Source organism: Pecten maximus, chromosome 3 (genome assembly GCF_902652985.1).
Source record: "Pecten maximus chromosome 3, xPecMax1.1, whole genome shotgun sequence".
NCBI lineage: Eukaryota > Metazoa > Mollusca > Bivalvia > Pectinida > Pectinidae > Pecten > Pecten maximus.
This window is the reverse complement of record NC_047017.1, coordinates 39,871,680-39,894,721: the sequence shown is the minus strand read 5'-3', so window position 1 is coordinate 39,894,721 and position 23,042 is coordinate 39,871,680. Positions and strand designations below refer to the sequence as shown.

At 35.7% G+C, this 23,042-nt stretch overlaps 3 protein-coding genes across 3 annotated transcripts; 1 reads left to right on the top strand and 2 right to left on the bottom strand.

The window, feature by feature from the left end:
- Positions 1-118: 118 nt before the first annotated feature.
- LOC117324155 (arylsulfatase A-like) lies at positions 119-3,226 on the bottom strand. The gene is made up of 2 exons (XM_033879831.1): positions 2,902-3,226; positions 119-1,814 (listed from the first exon to the last, which is right to left on the bottom strand). The coding sequence occupies exons 1-2, from the start codon at positions 3,158-3,160 to the stop codon at positions 328-330; spliced, it is 1,746 nt and encodes a 581-aa protein (XP_033735722.1). The 5' UTR covers positions 3,161-3,226; the 3' UTR covers positions 119-327.
- Positions 3,227-3,443: 217 nt separating this feature from the next.
- On the top strand, positions 3,444-11,085 carry LOC117324154 (proton-coupled folate transporter-like). Its single transcript, XM_033879830.1, has 6 exons — positions 3,444-3,564; positions 4,271-5,158; positions 5,408-5,650; positions 5,964-6,047; positions 7,696-7,852; positions 10,719-11,085. Exons 2-6 carry the CDS (start codon positions 4,318-4,320, stop codon positions 10,825-10,827), a joined length of 1,434 nt encoding a protein of 477 aa, XP_033735721.1. The 5' UTR covers positions 3,444-3,564; positions 4,271-4,317; the 3' UTR covers positions 10,828-11,085.
- Positions 11,086-11,655: 570 nt separating this feature from the next.
- On the bottom strand, positions 11,656-22,981 carry LOC117324152 (DNA replication licensing factor mcm5-like). The gene is made up of 14 exons (XM_033879825.1): positions 22,778-22,981; positions 22,286-22,412; positions 20,464-20,592; positions 19,359-19,531; positions 18,833-18,988; positions 18,198-18,282; positions 17,731-17,987; positions 16,970-17,291; positions 16,579-16,755; positions 15,635-15,750; positions 13,680-13,808; positions 13,371-13,513; positions 12,483-12,610; positions 11,656-12,184 (listed from the first exon to the last, which is right to left on the bottom strand). The coding sequence occupies exons 1-14, from the start codon at positions 22,930-22,932 to the stop codon at positions 12,083-12,085; spliced, it is 2,199 nt and encodes a 732-aa protein (XP_033735716.1). The 5' UTR covers positions 22,933-22,981; the 3' UTR covers positions 11,656-12,082.
- Between the last annotated feature and the right edge of the window lie 61 nt (positions 22,982-23,042).

Sequence of the window (23,042 nt, the reverse complement as noted above, 5' to 3'; positions counted from 1 at the left end):
ATACACAAAGTGATTAGTATAATACAATTGTACATGCATGCATACCTCACTGTGTGTGGGTGGTAGGATCTGGAATGTGTTCAGAATTCCTGTGTGCAATAAAAACGTAATACTGCGATATGGATCAGTGTAAATATAAACTTTATTTCACAACAACTGAGAAACAAATTCTATCAACTTATATTAATCGCTCCTGTTGACATGAAGTCTTTTCTGAATGATGTTTTACCTGTTCTTTACTCAATACATTTGAATAAGAAAAAAATATATAAATAACATTCTAACACACAATTATATAAAAATTAAAATTTAGAACACAAGTTACTGTCAGGGGAATAATGAATTGAAATTTTCTTTATGGTCAAGTTTTTTATGGCAAAATAGAAAATTACTTCTAGCACAGGGAACATTCCAAGGATATGGTATTTCATCAAACTGTGATGTTTTAGAAGTATCTGAACCTCCCGCCATTAGATTAGAACGTGCCATATCCAGTTGTATGTTGTACAAAAGTCCAGCATGATCCTTGACGGATAAGGCCACTGTTTCACCTGGATCAGTTGTAATGTTGTAAATCAGAGGTATTCTTTGAGACTTGCTATTCTTTTCCAGTGTAGAGTCTGTGAAGTGAACTTTCATATCCCCTGCTGTAACGGCCCAGTCTGACCCAGGCTTTGTAAGGTCATCTATATGAAACAAAGTGCTATGAATAGCATCAGCATTTTGCTTAGGATTTTCAAACAATGATACTAGACTTTCACCATCAAATTTATGGAACTGGTATTTCTTTTTTATACCTGATATATCAATGACAGTTGGAAATATATCAAGCACAGAAGTAACAACATTTGTTTCTGTACCAGGATTAATATGCCCTGGCCATCTCATCATAGCTGGAATGTGAATTCCACCCTCATAGAACGATCCTTTTCCTCCCTTTAGCCTGATTTTTTGCTTACCACGATGAAGAATCTTTTGTCCAGTCATACTGCTGTGAATTATATTTCCTGTGAATATGTCGATTAATTGTGGTCCATTATCTGATAAAAATATCACAGCAGTTTCATTTGATATACCTTCTTTTTCTAGGGTTTGCAGTATTTTCCCAACACTCCAATCTATTTCTAAAACTGCATCATAATAAGGACCAATTCTCGACTTGTTCTTGAAATGTTCTGAGGAAAAGGCTGGATATTTTGGTTGTAAATATGACACCATTAGAAAGAAAGTGTTTGATCGTCGATACTTGAGATAATTGACTGCCTCCAAAGTGATACGTTGTGTCATTTTCTCATCCTGATATGGTTGTTCACTAATGACATTGTCCCTGTACAACACACAGCTACTTGGTGACAATGGACCCATCCAACAATACATCCTCAGGATAACCAATGACAGGCCTCCCATCACTATCAAAAGGATTAAAGAAACTTCTCTTTTAATTCCAAAGAGCCTTGGAAGTATACAAGCTAGTGCCACAGAAGCAATCACAATTTGGTTTTGTCGTAGGAGCAGGAGGAAGAAATCCCAGTCTGTGAACCTGAACATGGTATCCGAACTGCATCCTGGACTATGCGACATTGGTGTACCATAAAATGATACAAAGCCTGTACTCCCTGGGAGATGTTGCCCTTGACTACCTGCCCCAAGGTCCCATCTACCCATGAACACGGCCTGATATTTCATGGAATGAGATGCATACAGTGATGCAATATTTGGATCTTCTGCTGACAGACCTCCAGACTGAGCAAGGCTCCAGAAGGATGACCATCCCAGTGATCCTTTGCCAAGTCCCTTTCTTACAGGATACATTCCTGATGTTAAAACAAAATGTAAAATTAATGATTCAGATGTAATCTGAAATATTGTTTATAATAGGTATCACTTAGTCGTTTCTGAGATTGTTTTTCACAGACAAGGGTAAAACTTTACCTTTGATCAGATTCTGACATTGTTCTTTACAGTTCTGGCACAGTAAAGTCAGATAGCATTATGACATACTGTCCAGTCATGATGAAATAATAAGATTTGTCCAAATTTGAAACAATTATTTTTTTTTTTTTTAATCTGGCTGTATGTCCCTGCTTAAGTTTTACTAAATTAATTGTATTGTCTATATCTTTCAAATGAATAGCAAAACAAGTTCATTTTTTTCTGCATGACAACTGTAACCCTGGTAAATACTAGCCGCAATATACCTCTCGGCTAGAGAGATCTTCTCTTTAGCTCGATCGGTTGAGCATAAGACTAGTAAGCCAGAGGTCCCCGGTTCGATCCCTAGCGGAGGCAGTGATTTAAATTTAATTAATCATGTGCTCTGTTACATTGGCGCCCATGTAGGGACCCGGGGAAAATACTCAGGATTGCTCCACAAGCATCGCTGCTACTCCTGGAAACTCGAGGACGAGTTATTTCCTGGAGGGGGAGTATGTAACCCTGGTAAATACTAGCCGCAATAAACCTCTCGGCTAGAGAGATCTTCTCCTTAGCTCGATCGGTTGAGCGTAAGACTAGTAAGCCAGAGGTCCCGTGTTCGATCCCTAGCGGAGGCAGTGATTTAAATTTAATTAATCATGTGCTCTGTTACACCACTCTGTTGGAAAAGAGATGTTATATATATATAGGTAGCTGCTACATAAAATTATATATTTGTATAGCTGTCCTTATAGGTTTCCTAATTGGTTAAGTTGAATTCGTGCATACTTCAAAAACCTCGCATCTATACCTAAACTGAAAACATGTTATATGGCATATAACAGCCCAAATAAGAACATGTAGTATTGTACCGTTATCATGTCCATTTATCCTACAACTATTCTGTCTATATAACCAGATAACATGTGAAAATCATGTTTATCTTCATCGCGCATTTACAGCAAACAACTTATAAAGTTAAATTACCAGATATAATTGCTGCCATTGTGCCTGTGTCTGATGACATAGAGTACATTCGGTTAAATTTTAGTCCTTCCTTTGCTATCTTGTCGAGATTTCTGGTTTTGACCACTTCGCCCCCGTAACAGCTCAGATCTCCAATGCCCATGTCGTCAGCTATTAGTATTATCACATTTGGTTTTGAATTTCCTGCAGACGCATTTGTAAAACATAATAATGTTCCCAATAACTTGAATGCGAAGCCAATTGCATATTTTCGCTGCATGGTAATAGATCAAGCCTACAGCGACAGACACGCACGTACAAGTCGAAACTGAAAATAGAAACCGGAAGTTTACAACGAACATGATAATCATGGTTTAATTTCTACCATTAAGAGAGAAAAAAATGTAATCACTTTATATTTTGAAATATTATAAGTTTAAAGCTTAGATTATTACGAATTTATTAAGTATAAGTACCCATATTCTGGGTTATATATTTTCCCTTTTAAAATTCAAAATATTGAAAAAATTAATTTCTAGCTTATCATTTGTAACAAAAAAACACTCCATCTCTCTAGCTTGCATTATGCATTAGACTGGGGAATGATGACATGGCGGCTTATTAAACGTCTGAAATGTGTTGACAACAGTCATCTGTGACATTAACATATATATACTTACATGGGTAAGTACCACAAAGATATTGTGTTACCACAATCAGTAATTTTGTTCATATATTGTACTGTACTGCAGTACGTACAGTTCATATAATTTTTAAAAGTCAACATCGGTTTCCTCTCTGGTCCCGACACCATGTCATGTCAGGTGTAGGCAGAGATGTTGTCAGGGCTCCCAAGAGCTTGTACTTCGACAAACATATAAAATGATACTACACAAACATAAGAGTACACACATGTATGTATTATAAAAAAACCCACATGTAACATGATGCAAAGCACATAGACATATCAACACAGAAAAGCATTAGGAAATATATAATTAATTTTGAGAAACAAAGACTGACATATCACTAATTCAGTGTTAAGAAATCCATGGTTAAGAATGAACACTTGCATGTCTCAGACACAGAGGTAAAGTTAAAACACTATATGAGGATATACACTAACATAATGTAAGTTATAAGAAACTTACTGAAGAAACTATGAAAACTACTTTAAAAAATCGTTATATCGATTCAAAGTAAAATTATACTTAATACTTTAATAGCAGATTCATTCAAAGTAAAAATATACTTTATACTTTAATAGCAGATTCATTCAAAGTAAAAATATACTTTATACTTTAATAGCAAATTCATTCAAAGTAAAAATATACTTTATACTTTAATAGCAGATTCATTCAAAGTAAAAATATACTTTATACTTTAATAGCAGATTCATAGTCCTGCTGAGAGACACCTGTCCGTAACCACCAGATCATGATGACATTTTGTGAGCAAGTAACTGGCCTGCTTCGTCAGACCACTGTTGAACCCATTCTATTTCTGTACATGTTTGCTACGTTCCTGGAGTTTCCAGTATCACAAGACCTGATCTACACGAGGGTGTGTTTGGAAAAGTTCGCCAATGTAACCTACATTTGTGATAACCTTAGCAACAAGACACTGAAGGAAGAATTAGAATCAGTTCAGAAAGAAGCATCCAGCTGGATAATGTACCACAATGTAGCCTACACAGTTCCCGCAGTCGTCTCTGTCACTCTGTTTCTAGGTCCATGGGGGGACCGTTTGGGCCGCAAGTACCCAATGATGCTTACAATCATTGGTAACATGCTGCTGACTGTGTGTAACCTGGTCGTTTCCTCACACACAAATATTTCTATCAAGTATATCCTTATTGGTAAAATTATCAATGGCATGACAGGAGGATTTATCGGATTGATGATGTCGGTCTACAGTTACATAGGGCATGTCTCAAGTGCCAAAAACAGGACCAGTCGGGTCGGTGTGGCAGAGGCCATGATTTTTTTGTCCGGAACAGCGGGAGTTCTAATATCAGGAATAATCATAGACAAGACAAGTTTTAATTTCGTCTTTTCTTTCATCTGTGTAATGCAATTTTTGGCCTTACTCTACGCTGTGTTTGTGTTGGAGAATCTCGGACCTTCAGAGGAGCAGACAAACACATCCATCTGTTCCTACACCAGACTTTTTTGTAAGGATTCCTGGATTTGTGTATCCAAACATCGTCCATGCAACATGTTTGTTTACCTGGCTATGGAGATTTTTGTTCTTGTTATCCTGATGATCTGCACTTCAGGTAAAACTGTCCTATACATGCACTTATTTCCATCTAAGTAAATTGTACATTTGAATTTATAATCTATACTGTCAAGAGTACAATTATTTACTGGAAAATGAGAACCAGGTAATATAATTTAAACCTTTCAAGTTTGTAGATTTTTCAAATTGATTTTTAATCAATCGGTGAAGCTGGATAATGCCGGCTTGTTGAACTTAATTGGATTTTATGTTTACACCAAACATTGACCTTTCACTTCGTTTTCAGGAGAAAATGACATTCTTCTTTTATATACAAAATTGCCCCAGTTTGACTGGTCACAGACGAGGTATGGGTTTTTCAAAGCTGGGGAGAATTTTGGACGTGGCCTGGCTGTGCTTACCTTACTCCCATTGCTGCGGTACAAGTTCAACGCCCGTGACACTGTCTTAATTCTCATGGGGTTAGTCTCCAAGGGAACTGGATTAATACTTCTTGGGCTTGCGTCGCAGTCCTGGCAGTTGTATCTAGGTAACAAAGAATGATTATACCGTTATAAATTGAATATTAATTTGTATCAAATTCCAATGTGAAAAACATTGCAGATTTTTATGTCAAGTACAATAGAGAATATTAAATGTATACATACATGTATTAAACATTCAGAATTTAAAAGGAAATACAATATTATATTGTATTAACTATTATGTAATGCATAGACTAAGTTATCATTTTAACAAGTTTAAGGAAACTTAATTATGTTCTTGCTATCTTGATATCTCAGGGGGTTATAAAGGGTAACATTTTATTTGACTGATTACCTCAAATGTCACCTTTTCTTCAGTTCCTGTAATTAGTGTACTTCAAGGCTTCCCATCAGCTGGCCTTCGATCTTCATTGTCTGGACTGATGGACACGAATGAACAAGGTTGGTCAGAAAAGATTGAATACAAAATTATACTTGTCTTACTCTAGTGATTCAGTGCGGTCCTTGCTTGGCTGAAAAAGTCCCATGTTTTATTGGAAGCCTTATTCATTTTACAGCAATCGAAAACAAGCTGTATCAACTTATTATACTTAATCACTCTTTTATTCCCGATATAAGTGTGTGAGGCGTATTTTTACGCCTGACTTTGGAAGGAAACTTAAGAACATGTAGAAAACCCATATGGTTGGACAGATGATCCCCCCCCACACACACAATTTCATATCGGTTCAGGGAATCAAAACCCAGCTGCCTAGATGAAAAACAAGTGCGTAACCACTACATGTGCCACCCGAACATGTTTTAATTGACACCTCTTTAATATAACTGCTTACCTGTTTCATTATGAGTAATGTCAGTTGTTGCAATGATGCAGTGATCATCATCTGATCAGTTCATGTTTTAAAGATTATTTTGTAAAGAAAGAATTTGCCACTCTTCTTGGTCTCGCTGTTCATTGTTTTGAAGAGTTGAATGTTTATATTGGGTTTTAACATTGGTTTGTGTAGGTTTTATGACGTACAGTATCAAACTAGTCCAGGGGTTACACTCTTGTTTTCAGATCACCGGAGGCAAAGCCTGCTCATCAACGTGCATTGTTCATTACTTTTCCTTGTGAACACACTAACTTGAGTTAATATGAACAGATTTCATGAAATTTGGTATTCAGCTTTATATTAATAAGATCTCAGATGAGTTTGATTCAGTTGTAACTAACAGAGCTATGGCCCCTTTTTATTTTTATTGCCACTGGACCTTGTGAACTTGATAATTAACTTCAGTAAATATGAACAGATTATCAAGAAACTTGGTATGAAGCCTTAATTATATCAATAAGATCTCGGATGAGTTGGACAATTGAGCCGATTCAACTGTAACTAAAGAGTTATAGCCCATTAGGACCAATCTGACTATATTAGGTATTGCCCTTTGCGATTTAGGTCTATGGTACTGACATTGAGCCAGTAGCATGTTTGAATGAATTACCTTGGCCTACTTTCAAGGTAACAGGGGTCAAATTACTTCTATATGTATAAGAGGTCTTAGTCCGCTTGATTGCATTACACGGCACCTGTCAAAAGTTTCTCGCCGTGTTGAACCTCTTACATGTTACACGGCGCCTGTCAAAAGTTTCTCGCCGTGTTGAACCTCTAACATTGTTGGAGTAGGGTCAAATATGTTAAATCTTATTTTAAAAGTAAAAATTCCTTACTGTCCAGCTTATAAAGACCATGTTTTACAGGATGCCTGTTTGGAATTGTAGATAGTATGCATGGAGATGTTGGCCAGCCTCTTTACTGTCTAGCTTATAAAGACCATGTTTTACAGGATGTCTGTTTGGAATTGTAGATAGTATGGAGATGTAGACCAGCCTCCTTACTGTCCAGCTTATAAAGACCATGTTTTACAGGATGTCTGTTTGGAATTGTAGATAGTATGGAGATGTTGGCCAGCCTCTTTACTGTCCAGCTTATAAAGACCATGTTTTACAGGATGTCTGTTTGGAATTGTAGATATTATGGAGATGTTGGCCAGCCTCTTTACTGTCCAGCCTCCTTACTGTCCAGCTAATAATGACCATGTTTTACAGGTCGCCTGTTTGGACTTGTAGCCAGTGCTGAAAGTATTGCCAGCCTCATTGCCACTCTCCTCTTCAACAGTTTATACTCTGCCACACTGAAATTGTATCACGGATCGTCATTCTTGCTAGCCTCTGGATTTGTGGGGATTGCTTTCATCATCATTATGTATGTATATTATAGACATATAATATCTAAGGACCACAGCAGATATATATATTTATGTTTACCTACCTGGAAGTGAAAATGTTGCATATATCTTCAAAATGCCCCCATCCACAACGAAGGCCTCTTCTTGAAGAATCCTTAAATTTCCTAGCAGAGTTGGTAGGAATTTTTTGGTGATAGCAAAATTATGTTCAGATTATTTTCAAATTAGTGGTTTTCTGATGATAAACAGCGACAAGGTTTTTCTTTACAATAATCAGGGAAATTGAAGTTCAAATTGTCCACATAGGAATCCATAACTGATAGAATACATGTACATTTTTTTTGTATGTGTATAAAATGTACTGGTATAATGTGATATTCCTAACTATAAGAATTTTCTAACTTATTTTTGTCCCGATGGTTTGGATTTTACATGAAGTAATTTCAAAACAAGGCATCACAAACGATACAAATCCCCTCGCGTGCTAGCACATGAAATCTGACGCAAAATGGGGGGTGGGGTTAATGCAGGACATTGAAATAACATCAGTTGTCATTTGCACTGAACTGCAATAGACATGGATGGGCTTATTATCAGGCATGGGCTCATTGCCAGATAAATATGGTATATATTGTTATGCATTCAACAGTATCTGGTTACGCATCACACTAGCAACTTCATTTCAATTGATAGTTTTATAATTGTGTGTATCTAAATGAATATATATGCATTTTCGAGGTATTGCCATACTGGACCAATGTATGAAGTTTGGTCAGGATCCATTCTAAAATGAAGTCGCATTACAGCGCTGACTAAGTTTTTCTATAAATAGAAATGGTGACATTGGCCTTGACCTTGGCACCCTGAAACACGAACTTGTTTGAGGTATTGCCATGCTTGACCCATATATGAAGTTTGGTCAGGATCCGTTCAAAAATGAAGTCGCATTACAGCGCTGACAAAAGATTTTCTATAAATAGTAATGGTGACATTGGCCTTGACCTTGACCTTGGCACCCTGAAACACGAACTTGTTCGAGGTATTCCCATGCTGGACCCATATATGAAGTTTGGTCAGGATCCGTTCAGAAATGAAGTTGCAAGAGTGCTGACAAAGATTTTCTATAAATAGTAGCGGTGACCTTGACCTTGACCTTGGCACCCTGAAATAGAACTCATTTGAGGTATTCCCATGCTGGACCCATATATGAAGTTTGGTCAGAATCCGTTCAAAAATGAAGTCGCTGACATAAAGTGAACATATGTACTTACGTACAAACGGAACGCTATATCCCCTCCCCGACTTTTGTCACGAGGGGATAATTAAGTGGGTTGTGTATAAAAATGTTATCATTTGGTACTCAATTTGAAATCTTTTCACTCACACAGATAGCCAAATACAGAGGTCGAGACCACATCTGGAGCAAGGAAAAATATTTGATCTATTTTTTTGGGTACAGCGAGATATTGCCTTGTACTAAAAACATACTATCAAATAGTTAAAGTGTGGCTTCGCATTGGCGTCTATTTTTCGTGTGTATGTTGTTTCATGTTTTTTTGGTGTTGATAGAGACCTAGCAATACTAAAGGTAATCACATAACACTATTTAATTTTAATTATTCTTTCTATTTAATCACTTTCCTCCTGTTTTTGTCAAAGCTGTACAAGTTAACAAGGTGCCTCAGAAGGCCAGTATCTCTTACCTGAATACCTTTATATTCCCCCTTTTGGACCCAGTTTATATACCTATAGGAAGCTAGACTCCATTTTTTATACAACACAGTATTGTCTCCTTCATCCAATAATGCTCCAGGCTAAATTTTATTTTTACCAAAATTAATTCAATCAAATTATTCATGACTAGTACCATTATAAAGGAAATGTCAACCAGACAACAGTAGAAAATAGTTAGTTATAACATTATATTACAATTTGGTGCATTACATCTTAACACTGTAGTTGAAAACAGGTTGCATCATCCAATAGATTTCAATCAAAACTGATGAACTATCTCCCATTAATCAGCCATCAGAAACTTCTAAAACTTCATTATTTCCATACTCTAAATCAATCTATTGATATTTTTGATTTGATGTATACAATAATTTATTTGCCGTTTTGTTTTGCTGACATAATTACACATTGATTTATTCATTTCCAAACTTTTTATCTGTACAAAGTATAATGTATTAACTACTCCTTAACCTTTAGTCATCTTCTTAGTAAGAAGGTAAGTGATCAGGTGAGGAGCTCACATAAACCACTTCGGAGAATTTGATTAATCAATACATCATTTTGTAGTATAACTAAGTGCCTTTTGCTACAAGTCTCTCCTTGATCATAAGCAGAGTATCTTTATGACTATCCCAGAGGGATCTTTGCGCCCACCATTAAATGATCCATATCGGTCAAATGAAAGACTGATCTTTCTCTTCTTTCAAAACATTTACATGTAATAACTTTATATAACACGATATAAAAGTAGCAATCTGCAATTGTCAAAATCCAAGATGGCAGCTTATCAGCCATGTAGTTTTCCGATTGGTCTCAAAATGCAGTATGCATATAACTAGGGACCAAAGGAAATGTACATATTAGAAGAAATGTGATTGCCTGTAACCCGTTGTTTTCCAATCAGTTCCAAAATGCAATATGCATAACTAGGGGTGTTCCGAGAAATAGCGATAACAAGAATTGTTTACAGAGGGATGGTCGGTTAAAAAACAAATGTTTTGTATGTTATCAAAATGGTCAAATTCATCAAAAATATGTTTCAAATTGAACTCTTACTCTGCTTTACTGGTGTGTATACTACTATACTCTGTAGTATACGATACATTAGCTCTAGGTTTTAGACGGGTTTTTTTTCCCTTTTTGTACCAGGTCTCTACACTGCTGTCTTGATCCAACAAGCCAACGTCAAAGAGACCACTATGCACCTTTCCAGGAAGAAGATGAACAAAGTTGTGGAGAACAGATTCAGAATACGTAGGGAATACTGCACTAAGGGAATATGGCAATGTGCTCACCATGTTGTGTAGGCCAATCTTTCACTTCCACCCTGTGTTTCCATTTTAATTAAACCTTGATAGCATCTAATTTAATTACTCTTCAGAGTGCTACAAATGTTTACATCTTTTCTTTATATTTCACTGCCATGCATTTCCATTACTTTGCAATATTTTAATAATTATTTGAAAACGTTTACCTTTGTTGTGATTATCAATAAAAAAAATTTCTACGTTTAAAAGGTCTCGAGATTTTAAACAATTACCCTTTGACATTGCGGCCTATTGGTGTCCAAGGGCCACTGTAGCCGAGTGGTTAAGGTGTCCCGACACTTTATCACTAGCCCTCCACCTCTAGGTTGCAAGTTCGAAACCTACAAGGGGCAGTTGCCAGGTACTAACCATAGACCAGTGGTCTTTCTCCAGGTACTCTGGTTTCCTTCACCTCCAAACCTGGTACGTCCTTAAATGACCCTGGCTGTTAATAGGACGTTAAACAAAAACAAACCAAATAGTGGCGTTGTGGTAAAGAGTAGTTATATTCCAATCGTTTCCAGTTCCTTGGTCAGATTGGAAGTTAAATTGCAGTTGGACTTACAACAGAATCTAAAAGTGAAATGTTGACAAGCCACCGATGTAAAAGTAACCCCATAGTCGCTCTCTGCGACTTCATCACAGGCCAGACAACCTATTGGGGATGGAGTTTTATTTGATGGAATTAAAACAAATACATAGGCTTTTTATGTCATAAGTGTAATCTAGCCGATATGGATATTTTTCATATCTTCAAGTATATAAGAAAAGCAAGTTAATATCAGATTGATATCATGTTTATTCCAATAATATTTACAAAATTCATTATAAATATATACATTGTACAAAAAAAAAGTTTTAAATGTTATTCATATCACTTTACAAAATACTTTTGTATAAAGTATCAACATAAATAAGTATCTTATCTTTTCAAAATCCTGCATTTGAAAGAAAACCCAGGATTATTACTTCCCAATATCTAATTGCAGTTCATTCACATATAAATGACATTAGTTCCAGTTATCAAAACCATGCCTCCAAAAATGTCAACATGATGAATCAGGAACATGTGTTCAAAAAAGTTTCCATCTCTGTAACAATTTAAGAACTATTGGAGCACATCAGATCTATTACTGCCATTGTGCTATAGAAAGTCAGGGGTCTATATGTCTGGTGATTCTAAAACTCTGGTCTGTATTTAGCACTCTATTTCACTCTGTACAACATCTTCCTCTGCATCCTGTGTTGAACTTCCCCTCGTCTCATCATAAAGTGTAGCACCTTGTATATGGAGCGTTCAGGATATTTCTACAAGAAAATATATTGAATTAAAAAAATTACTTTTAAAAAGTTTACACCATTCAACACTTCCATTTTAGTAAAACTTCAAACAACATTCAGTTCCATAGAAACAGTTTGAAATCATTTTTACACAATAAAATTCTAAATATGCTCATTACATCAATACAAATTGTTGTGAGGCGATTCAAAGAGCCCCTCAGTTTTTTAGCAGCTCTAAAATTTCAGTGATGTACAACTAAAACATGATAGTATAGTCTCATGTTGGATTATTCCACTAGGAGAAAAAATAATCAACATTTCATACCTGTCTTGTGAAGTCCTGAATGATGGCATGTTCTGACACTTGGGATCCTATGATAAATCGTCGTTTGATTTGTTTTTCAATCCTGCTCAAAAGTTCCTGATCTTCTTCTGTAGTGAATCCTTCTACACCTGAATTGAGATAAATGATGATCTAACAAAATATTCTATCTTTAACAATGGTATTCTCCTGAGCTTGAGCATCTTTAAATTTGTTGAAATCCTATACATGTACTTATTTAGTGAAACAACACACTACAAAAGTATCTTGGTGTATACCATCGAATGACTTAATTTTTGTGAGACTAATTTTCCCCCTTCCTCTCAAATTATTTGAAAACATGGAGAACCTATATATGTAATCTGAAAGATCCGTCACAAACTCTTTTCACAAATAAGGATAACAGCTTCAACTTATAGCAGAGAAACCTACTTATGAATCTTGAATAAACTAGCAATTACAAACTTCAACTGTCAAATTCAAAAAGGCAAGCTGCAGTCAGCCATGTTGTTTTCTGATCAGTCTCGAAGTGGAACATGCACAACAGGGACCAAGTGGATTTGTTTTAGAAATATCCATCAAGAATGTTCTAAGAAATAGAAATACCAGTAACAAACTTCAACTGACAAAATTCAATATCTATCTTGTGATTAGTCTCAAAATTGATAATGCACAACTAAGGACCAAGGGGAATTTACATTTGAAAGGAGAAAGATACTTCAGGTACTTCTCAAGAGATAACGATAATATGGACAAGCAGATGATGAAGGGGATTTGAATAGACCACCATCTGATCATTGTTGGGTGGAAACTTGCAGTATAGAAATGGCTATATAAATTAAAACCAAAATGCAGTTACAGCATGGCAAGGACTGATGGAGATATACGAACCTGAGAGGTTCCCAGACATAGCAGCATCCAGTGTGGATACTTGAAACAGTCGAAGGGCCTCATCTACATCCACCTCAGTAGCAAATGGCTGCATTCTCATCTTGGCCAGGGACTCTGATATTCTTATGATGGCTTCCAATTGCCTATTTACAGAATGAAAAGAAAACCATAAAAGGGTAATATTTATTTTACAAAATCTTGCATGTTTAAAAGGACTAGTAACACTGTTTGGACAAGAAATACATTTCTTTCACACATTTTGATTTCATGATGTATATAACCTTGATTTTATAATGTATATAAACCCACCTGACAGTAATTGGTATACTGATACGCTTCCCTGTTTCCCTCTCATACTCGCTGGCGCTGTTTCTCATCAACACATAACGATTCTTCAACTTTTCAGCAGCTTCTACTGCTAGCCTTGGACCACATCTCCTACAATAAAGATATGCCTGATAAGTCTTCCAGAAAATATATTGAACTTGATAAGTCATACTGTAAAAGTTTCATCCAGTAACAGCAATTTTCATTTCAAAACTAAGGGCTTTTTTCTTAGGGCTTTTTGGGGTGGTTAATGTTCATATTCAAGCCAAATTCCCAAAATTTGCAAATTACTCCTAAAAACAACTTTCCCAATTCATCCATTTTCTTCCCAAAATGAGACAAAAAGGCCCCTTCCCAAACCAGTCAGAAAAAGCCTTGAAACTGTTAATCTTGTTTTTTCGTAACTTGTGTGAAGATCCGATATCTAAGAGCTTTTTCAGACTCTTAAAGAATTTATAAAGGCAATTCTGGACTCCTTGCATCGTTCTCTTGAGTTATGACATCAAAATTGAAATAAACCTTACAGCAGGGTACTTAAAAGATTTCTCTCGGATATCAAATGAAATCAGGCATTGTTTGTATGTCGTTCTAAATTACCGTAACTTTTTCATCAGAAACAAGAGCTGTTGGAGAACAGCATAGCTCGTCTCGCAAATGTTTGTCAATAAATAATTAAAATATATTACGTAATTGGAATGGTTTCGCAAATTGCATTAATAATATTTATATTGTTTACTTGATCAGATTATGTTTTGTGAATTCATGCAATTTTCAAAACCATACCATTTTATATATATATAAATTATTTATTGACAAACATTCGGGAGACAATCTATGCTGTTGTTAAATGAATATATTAAATACAAATGTAATTGCTTTTGGATATATTTCTTCAATTTTTTGACACAATATTATCCTGAGAGTTGTCTCCCTTGAAAAATGTGGACCAGTATAAATTGTCTATTGTGAGCATTTTGACATTGTTTTATTTTCAGTTTCACCCCAAGAAGGGATAGTGTAATTCCATAGGGACTCTTTTACCAAATATCAGCACCCTAGTACATCATAAAGTGATGTGTTAATAGCTTTCAACATTTGCACAAAAATTTTAAAAATGTTTTTCCCCAAAAAAATCTTTCAGTTTAACTCCGGCAAGGGATAGTTTAACCCCCACAGGGAACCTAATACCATGTATAACTATGGCGTTCAACACTCACAACATAAACTTAACACAAAGTCCAAAGATTTAAAAGCAAAAACAAAAAAAAACAGATTTAAAAAGAAAAAATCAATTTTTTTTTTTTGAAGTTTTACTCCAGGAAGGGATTGTCTTACTCCATAGGGACTCTATTGCGAAATATCAGCATCCTAGTACAATTATAAAGTGATGTATTGATACCTTTCAACACTTGCACCAAAAACTTAACGCAGAAATATTCTAAGTCCAAAAATTTGAAAATTCAGGTTTTTTCCAAAAAAAATCTTTCGGTTTTAATCTGGCAGGGGATAGTTTAACCCCAGAGGGACTCTATTGCCAATTATCAGCACCCTAGTACAATTATAAAGTGATGTATTAATCCCTTTCAACACTTGCACCAAAAACTTAAAAGCAGAAATATTCTAAGTTCAAAAATCTGTTTTTTTTTCCAAAAAATCTTTTAGTTTAACTCCGGCATGGGATAGTTTAACCCCCACAGGGACCATATTACCATAAATTACTATGCCTTTCAACACTTGCACCAAAAATTTAACATCTGAAAAACCAACGCCGATGCCGGAGTGACGACATAAGCTCTCACTCTTCTTTGAAGTGACAAGCTAAATATTACTAGCTCTAATATTAAAGAGTTTATGACTGATCATTTAACAAACAATAAATCATTGAAAAATTGATTGACTGAAACACTGATGTGATCAATGAAGGTAGAGGTACTTACGTTCTACAGTAGGATATATACTTCTTCAGAGTGAGCAGGTTTATCTCTCCATCGGCCTGCTCCTCAGACATTTGAAGTGAATTCAGATGGACATTCATTACATGCTTGGCCAGTATCTAACAAAACAAAATTGACAAAGACTCCATGTTCAGCAAAGTTGCATAAGAAATCTCGAAATTCTACTAAAAAATTGTATCCGCTTGTTTTAAGGAATTTAATTTTCAAAGACTAACCAAAAATTAGTCAATGGAGTCCTAGCCTACAAACGAGCACCTACTACATAATCTATTTTGGAGATTTAACCTTATTTACGAAGTCCCCTTACCTGCCTGCATGGGCAAGATTTGCCTAATATTTGCTATGAATGCAGGTAGGTATGTTGGACTAAGTAAACAAATAATAAACAGAAAAGATCTCAATAAGTTTGATTTCATTAAGGCACTGTGTAACAACTGCATGGCAATTCCAAAATATAAACAAGAACGCCGACAGGTCAACAAGAGCCCCGTCATGTGGCTTTACCCCATAATTATCGAAAAGCTGTCTGGCCTTATCTCCGAGGTTGTCCTTTTGACATTTGTTATTCATAATCAATCACAAGGAAGCAAAATACCCCCCCCCCCCCCCCGATACATATACTACGATTATTGTTTCCTACCACCTCCATATGGTAACTGGGCTAACATAAATATAAATACCTATCTTGATATGTGGTCAGTTCATTCCTTATTTAATTCCAACCAACTGTACTTTTTAACACCATAACATAATATTCATCAGTGAAATCTAAAAAAAATTGACCTTGACCCTGTCTCTGATACAAGGCCCTAACTATTAGAACTAGAGGAAAGCGTGAATTATATATGGGCGATAAGTGTCACCCATGACCCAACAATGAAGTTACCAGAATTTAGGAAGTTTAAAGTGCAGTAAAGAACACTGACCATGTCTCTTTCTTCATTATGTTCATCCTTGACTATAAAAATCATGTCAAATCTGGACAAGATGGTGGGCATGAAGTCTATGTTCTCCTCTCCCTTGGTTTCGTCCCATCGTCCATACACACTGTTAGCAGCAGCCAGAACTGAACATCTCGAGTTAAGTGTAGTTGTGATTCCAGCCTGGAATTAACATTTTTATTTCTCATCTTTATACTCCATAAAATATATTATTATTATATTTCACTTTCAGTATTGCATCATTCTATTACTATATAAACAAACATTTTATATCTGAATTTTAAATTCCAAGATTTTCAATAAAAATTCTATCAAGAAAGAAACCTGTAATGTTAAGTAAAATACAAGACTTTGAGTCCATATTTAATGGACTTACCTTAGCGATTGATATGGTCTGTTGTTCCATAGCTTCATGTATAGCAACTCGATCATCTTCCCTCATTTTGTCAAACTCATCAATACACACAACTCCACCATCAGCAAGTACCATGGCTCCACCTTCCATTACAAAGCTGCGAGTGGACGGGTCTCGGATGACTGATGCAGTCAGACCTGCAGCACTACTGCCCTTGCCGGAGGTGTACACAGCAATTGGTGACACCCTCTCTACAAACTTAAGCAACTGAGACTTGGCTGTACCAGGATCTCCCAACATAAGGATGTTAACATCACCTCTTCTTGTTAGGCCATCAGGTAATCTATGGAGGTAAAGGGAGGAAACGATTCATTCATGATAAATAACACTGAAGATTTTCGATTAAGATAAATAACACCGAAGATTTCCGATTAAGATAAATAACACTGAAGATTTCCGATTAAGATAAATAACACCGAAGATTTCCGATTCATTAAGATAAATGATACTGAAGTTTTCTTATGCTATCTCAATCCCAGACTATAAAGAACTTTTGTCTCTTAACATCATACAAAATATTTTTAACACCGAGTAATTTTCAACAATTAAAAACATTTGAAGGATGTATACAGCACTTTCATAACAAACTTTAGGCCTCTTGGTTAGAAGAGTTTGAAGGACAGCACAGCAACATAAGCTATTTTTTAAGCAGGTTAGGTATTAAACTAATGTGGTGATAAACATGTTTTGCTTTGATTCAGTATTAATTCCTCAATTCCTACCTCTTCCTGGATCCGCCAAACAGCAATGAAGCTATTGCCTTCTTCATGTCAATGCATCCATAGATTGAAGGTGCAATGCTTTTGGCAATGGTCTCGTATATGTTCGGGCTACTGGCCAGTCGACGAAACTCTTCTTCTTCAGTGGGAGTTATAGGAGAGTTGGTACTCCTACCAGACCCATCGGTATCCACCTGTATTCCCACTACACGGAAGTATGGGCTACGGATACCAACATTAACCTTGTCCCGAGTGTTCTTCTGAAATCACAATGTATTCATTTCTTTACATCAAAGGAAAATAAGTATTTAACACATTTAATACTTTACATGTGAATTACACGTCATGTTTCGAATAAAGTTAGATTTTTTCATTTTTTTCTTCACCGAATTCAATTTTTTTCTTTCACTGAATTCAATTTTTAATTTTGAAATACAAACTGGAACATTGTACATTGATTGGATCAGTACCTTGGAACTTTGGAAGGTTTTCTTGATGGAGAACACCCCAACCACAGTCACCCTATTACCAGGTACAACTTTGTCACACAAGTATCTGTAAATAATGCAAAATACAATAAGCATATACATGTACATTTTAAGAATGCTGCAATTTCCCATCTTTTTTTTAAACATTTTTGTTATGACCCCGATACATCAGTAATAATACAAACCCCCTTTACTGATTCTGTTAAAGGGTCTATATCTTGCGACATACCCAACACAGATCCCTGTCAGATTTTCTTGATCACTGTATCCAGGCTTTAATTGTGCTCTTTGATAATGCATGCAGTTTTTTTAATCCCAAAAAATGAATACTAGATATTAAACAGATTTTCTCTATTAGCCAACACCTAAAGTGACCACAACTTTTACACCCTGAAGCCACAAGGATGAAGGTTGATGAAGTGAAACTTTCACAAAGAGGGAACATCTCAATTCTCAAGCCCCGCATTTTCCCATCATATATATATTGTGCAACATCTTCACATACAATATGTTTTCTTACACGTGTGTTAGCTGAAATTTTGTACTGAAGATATGTGGTCATCTTTCCCACATCTAAATACAGGGAATATGAAATCTTTGCCTTCCAGACTTCTCACCTATCACAATACAGTTGCATATGACGAGGTAGTTCACCATTGGGCACAGCCTCGGGAGCCTCCTGCAGTTTCAGGTTCTGGAAATCCACACATTTACACTTGTCTGGTACAATGAAGAAAGGGTCGATAGGACATTTAGGACGTCCCGCTTGCTCTCTGTTAACACAAATAGAAAATAACAAAGCTGTGAAATCGTGTTGCAAGGAACACTTCCACTCTCAATCCAAGGTCATTTCAGCACAGTAGTCATAAACTTTTAAACTTTGTATCCCTAACAACTGACAGATAATTTCTCTCCTTTATATCTTCTACAACTATAGAAATTTATGGCTTCTATGGAATAGGGTCAGAGAGATAAGGTACTGCATATCACTCTAACCAAAATGTATAAGGAAAGGCGGTCTATAATGTTCAGGTAACTTGTATCAAATCCGTTTGCCATATATTGGCAAAAGAAAATATTTTAACTAAAACCAAAATGTGAAATTTGAACGAAAAGTGAATATATTTGTCTCCCTTTACTTACGTATTACATTTACGGGGCAAAGCATAACCCTCCATTCCTGGATTGACAGCTATGTTATTCAGGATGTTCTGACAGCCACGACATTGAAGAGTCAACTTGGTGGCCTTGGCTTTGATACCCGAGGCTGCAATCACGATCCCGGGAATCTTGACCAATTTTGCCATTTGCTCAGACTAAAAAAATGTGGTAAAGGAAATTATTTGATTTTTCATCAGAAATAAGCAACTTTTGAGTCAATAAGCAGATTTGACTATACAAATTACAATAATACATAATATTAAAATCCATGACTTTTTCTCAGTGGTTTGGGATGGGGCCTTTTTATTTCATTTTGGGGGAAAAATTGATGAATTGGGAATGATTTTTCATGACTAAACTGCAAATTTTAGGAATTTGGCTTAAATATGAAATAATTTTGATTGGGAATGGGGCCCATTAACAGTCCCAAAATGCCTGCAGAAAGAGCCATGAAATCTATCATTAATAAGTTAGGACAATTAACACACCGAAATGTTTTATTTTTTTTTAATCCATGGTTCATCACCAGATATTGATACCAGCTTATGCATGGTGGGGTACTGGTAGTGAGGTTGGAATGTGTATGATCATGGGGACTTGGGTATCAGAGGGGTTACAAAACATAGGATGTCTGGGTCTATTCATGTCCAAAATTTGCTTAGGGGCTTAGTTTTCACTTTGATACAGATAAAAGTAATGCAAACTTTAGCCAAATACTGTTAAAATCACACAAAAAAGAAATGAAATTATTTTCCAATGCACAAAAATCATGTAAATTCTAAAAGAAATTTGATGAAAATGCATAAAAAACTGAGAAATGTTAAGACGAAAACATGCAAAAATGCAAGAAAAATTGACAGCAGTCACAGCATTGATGTTTGACCTCAAAGGAAATTTCACACAGAGCAACCCATCACTGTCAATAAGCGAATGACCAGCTCTACAAATCTCCTTACACAATTATTTTAGTTGGTTAGACACAAGGCACATTTCTAACCACTTCGCAGTAGGGACATGTATAATTGTCTTTTTCCAGCGCAAAATAATTCAACAGCCAAAAACTGCAGCAACTATTCCAAATACTGACCTTGAGCTCTCGAATACTACAAGGGTTGGCTGAGGAGTTGAGCATGACCTGTATATCTTCAACATCTTCATCACCATCTGGACGGGGCCTTGTTACCTCATCTGCCACTTCTTTTGCAGCATCTTCAAACTGAAAATTAAAATATTTTGAATTCTGCATTTCTTCTCATATCACATTGCTTGATCTTATTAATAGTATTGGCTGAATCCTTATCAATATATCCATATTTAGATTTGCTCTCCCCCAACTTGGTAAAAACTTTCTAAAGCTTTTCACTATCAGATCAGTCGATTAGCAGACAAAAGATACTCAGAGTACAGCCAAGTAACACCAGTCAGTGCCATCATGCCTATGGTCATATGTATGGTGACACAACGATGTTTTATTTGTGTCATACCTCGATCAAAACATGCCTCTGACTCTGTACAATGGAGTGGTACAAACAAAATAAATATTGTGTTCTTTAGGAATTGTTTGACATAGCAAATTCAATTCTCTTGTATCAGATGCCCTTTATTCTGTAGCGTAAAACAATTTAAGTGTTTGTTTTCTGATTCTAGTCAGATTTACAAACAGCATAACAAGGTGTAGGTTAAAACTAGATAGTTTGTTGAAACTGAGACCGAAATGATATTATGAAGGAAAACATGATTGTGCAGTAATGCAGTAAATACACAGATTGTTCATCTATGCAGCCTGATATTGTACGATAATGTAAATTACATATCTTTTAAATTTTCAACAAGTCAACTTAAGATGGAAGAGTTGTGGACATTGATATATATATCTAATATAAGTGAGAGATTCTTTGTTGTTATATCTTTATACTCAATACTGTAATGTTTTACTAACATGTTTTGTTTTACATTACTATGTTTATGAATTTTTCTTGTTATCCATTGTGTATAAGGGAAAAAAATGAAAATAAATAAAATAAAAATACATATGTGTTAAGGGTTCTGGAAACATTGAAGTGTGACCCTAGTATCAAAGTGTCTTTCTCCACTCAGATCTTGGGAATGGAGACATTTGATATTCAGGAAAACCACATTGGCGAGGTAAGGTAAAAATAAAATAAATAAATAAATAAATGAAAGAAAAAAAAATACTTTCCTACCTACCTACCCACCCTCCATATTCTCAATTTGTAACCCTAGACACATATTTTGGTCTAAGATATGAAAAACATCTATTATAAAGTTGCCTGAACTGAACTGAAATTGCAGAAAACTAACAAATGTGAAAGCTTTACCAACCCAAAAAATAATTCTGAACAGTGACATCCGTACACTGAACTCCAATTGCTTTCCGATGGGCCTCCTGTATGTTTTCAACGAGTTAATTACAAACTGCACTTGGATCTTTGTTCATGTTAAGACACATTGTTTACAATCTATACAATATTGAATCATTTTTAGACCCCACATGAACATTCATGCCAAAAATCAAGAACAAAACACTTATCTAAATAATTTTTTTGACAAATGAAGAAACTTGCACCAGGACTTAAACAAATTGTTGACATGATGGATGACTACAAATACAGCTAAATACCAGAAATTTGACCAGTGTTTGAAAATTTATATAGACTAAGAGCAAAATTGATTTAGATTTTTCAGACAACTCTCTCTAGAACATGGGTTAGAAACACTGGCGGCCAGATGTCTGTTGTGTTAGTCGTTTCCTCCAAATGGCTAGCCTTTCCTTCAACATTCAAAACAACATTTGCTACCTAAGCATTGTCGCAATAAAAGCTCTAGGGAACTGTCAATTGTTGACCTTAAACCTTTGTAAACAACGTTAAAGACGTTTATTTTCATACCAATGGCAAATGTTCTGCAGGAAGTTTGCCAAGTTTTTCTGCCAAGGCTTCGTCGAAGCTCGTAACATCTTGCAGGTCAATTTCCAGCCAATATTGCCCAAGATTGTAGTTTCTTTTCAGCTGGTCTCTGAAAAGTGATTAAAACGTTCTACTTATGTTAATATATCAGCCTATAGCTATATCTGAGACTTCATTCTTCTTTATATTGTGTATCGGTTTGAATTTACGATATGACGACAGTAGGGGATTTTTTTTATATACCAATGTAATTTGACATTTCAGTGTCCCTAACGCTATTTTAGCCTATTAATTCGAACAATTCATGTGTGGATCATTGTAACGTAAGTTTCAATTCGACCACAGGTGTTAAGAACATTTGTTTAGCAATGATCGGTTATCCATTATACTGCATAATCGATATCTCCGATTTTAATATTGGCGTGCTGAACGCCGTTGGGCCCTGGGGTTGACTCGAAAAATTCGCAACCTCACCGATATCGGTATGAAAAGTTCCCTTCGTGGAACTGCCTGATGAAATCCTTGAATCTCTTCTTGATTTGTTGTCTGTTGATCTGATTTTCGTCAGTTTGATCTTCAGATCCAAAGTTATCACTGAAAAATACACCCGCATCATCAAATCCAGCCATCGTGAACTGTTCTTCTTCGCTTTGTTTTGCTCACGTGTTCACATTTGGCGCGAAATATTTCCCGTAAAAATATTCATTTCCGGGTTATTGGGGTTAACATTAGAGACATC

Excerpts from the sequence above, each read along its gene's own strand:
- LOC117324155 (XM_033879831.1), bottom strand. The coding sequence starts at position 3,160 with ATGCAGCGAAAATATGCAATTGGCTTCGCATTCAAGTTATTGGGAACA. Across the intron at positions 1,815-2,901 it reads AATGGCAGCAATTATATCTG|GAATGTATCCTGTAAGAAAG; the intron begins GTAATTTAACTT and ends TTTTAACATCAG.
- LOC117324154 (XM_033879830.1), top strand. The coding sequence starts at position 4,318 with ATGATGACATTTTGTGAGCAAGTAACTGGCCTGCTTCGTCAGACCACT. Across the intron at positions 5,651-5,963 it reads GTCCTGGCAGTTGTATCTAG|TTCCTGTAATTAGTGTACTT; the intron begins GTAACAAAGAAT and ends CCTTTTCTTCAG. Across the intron at positions 6,048-7,695 it reads GATGGACACGAATGAACAAG|GTCGCCTGTTTGGACTTGTA; the intron begins GTTGGTCAGAAA and ends CATGTTTTACAG.
- LOC117324152 (XM_033879825.1), bottom strand. The coding sequence starts at position 22,932 with ATGGCTGGATTTGATGATGCGGGTGTATTTTTCAGTGATAACTTTGGA. Across the intron at positions 20,593-22,285 it reads CTGCAGAACATTTGCCATTG|TTTGAAGATGCTGCAAAAGA; the intron begins GTATGAAAATAA and ends TTTAATTTTCAG. Across the intron at positions 15,751-16,578 it reads ATAATGAAGAAAGAGACATG|ATACTGGCCAAGCATGTAAT; the intron begins GTCAGTGTTCTT and ends TTGTTTTGTTAG.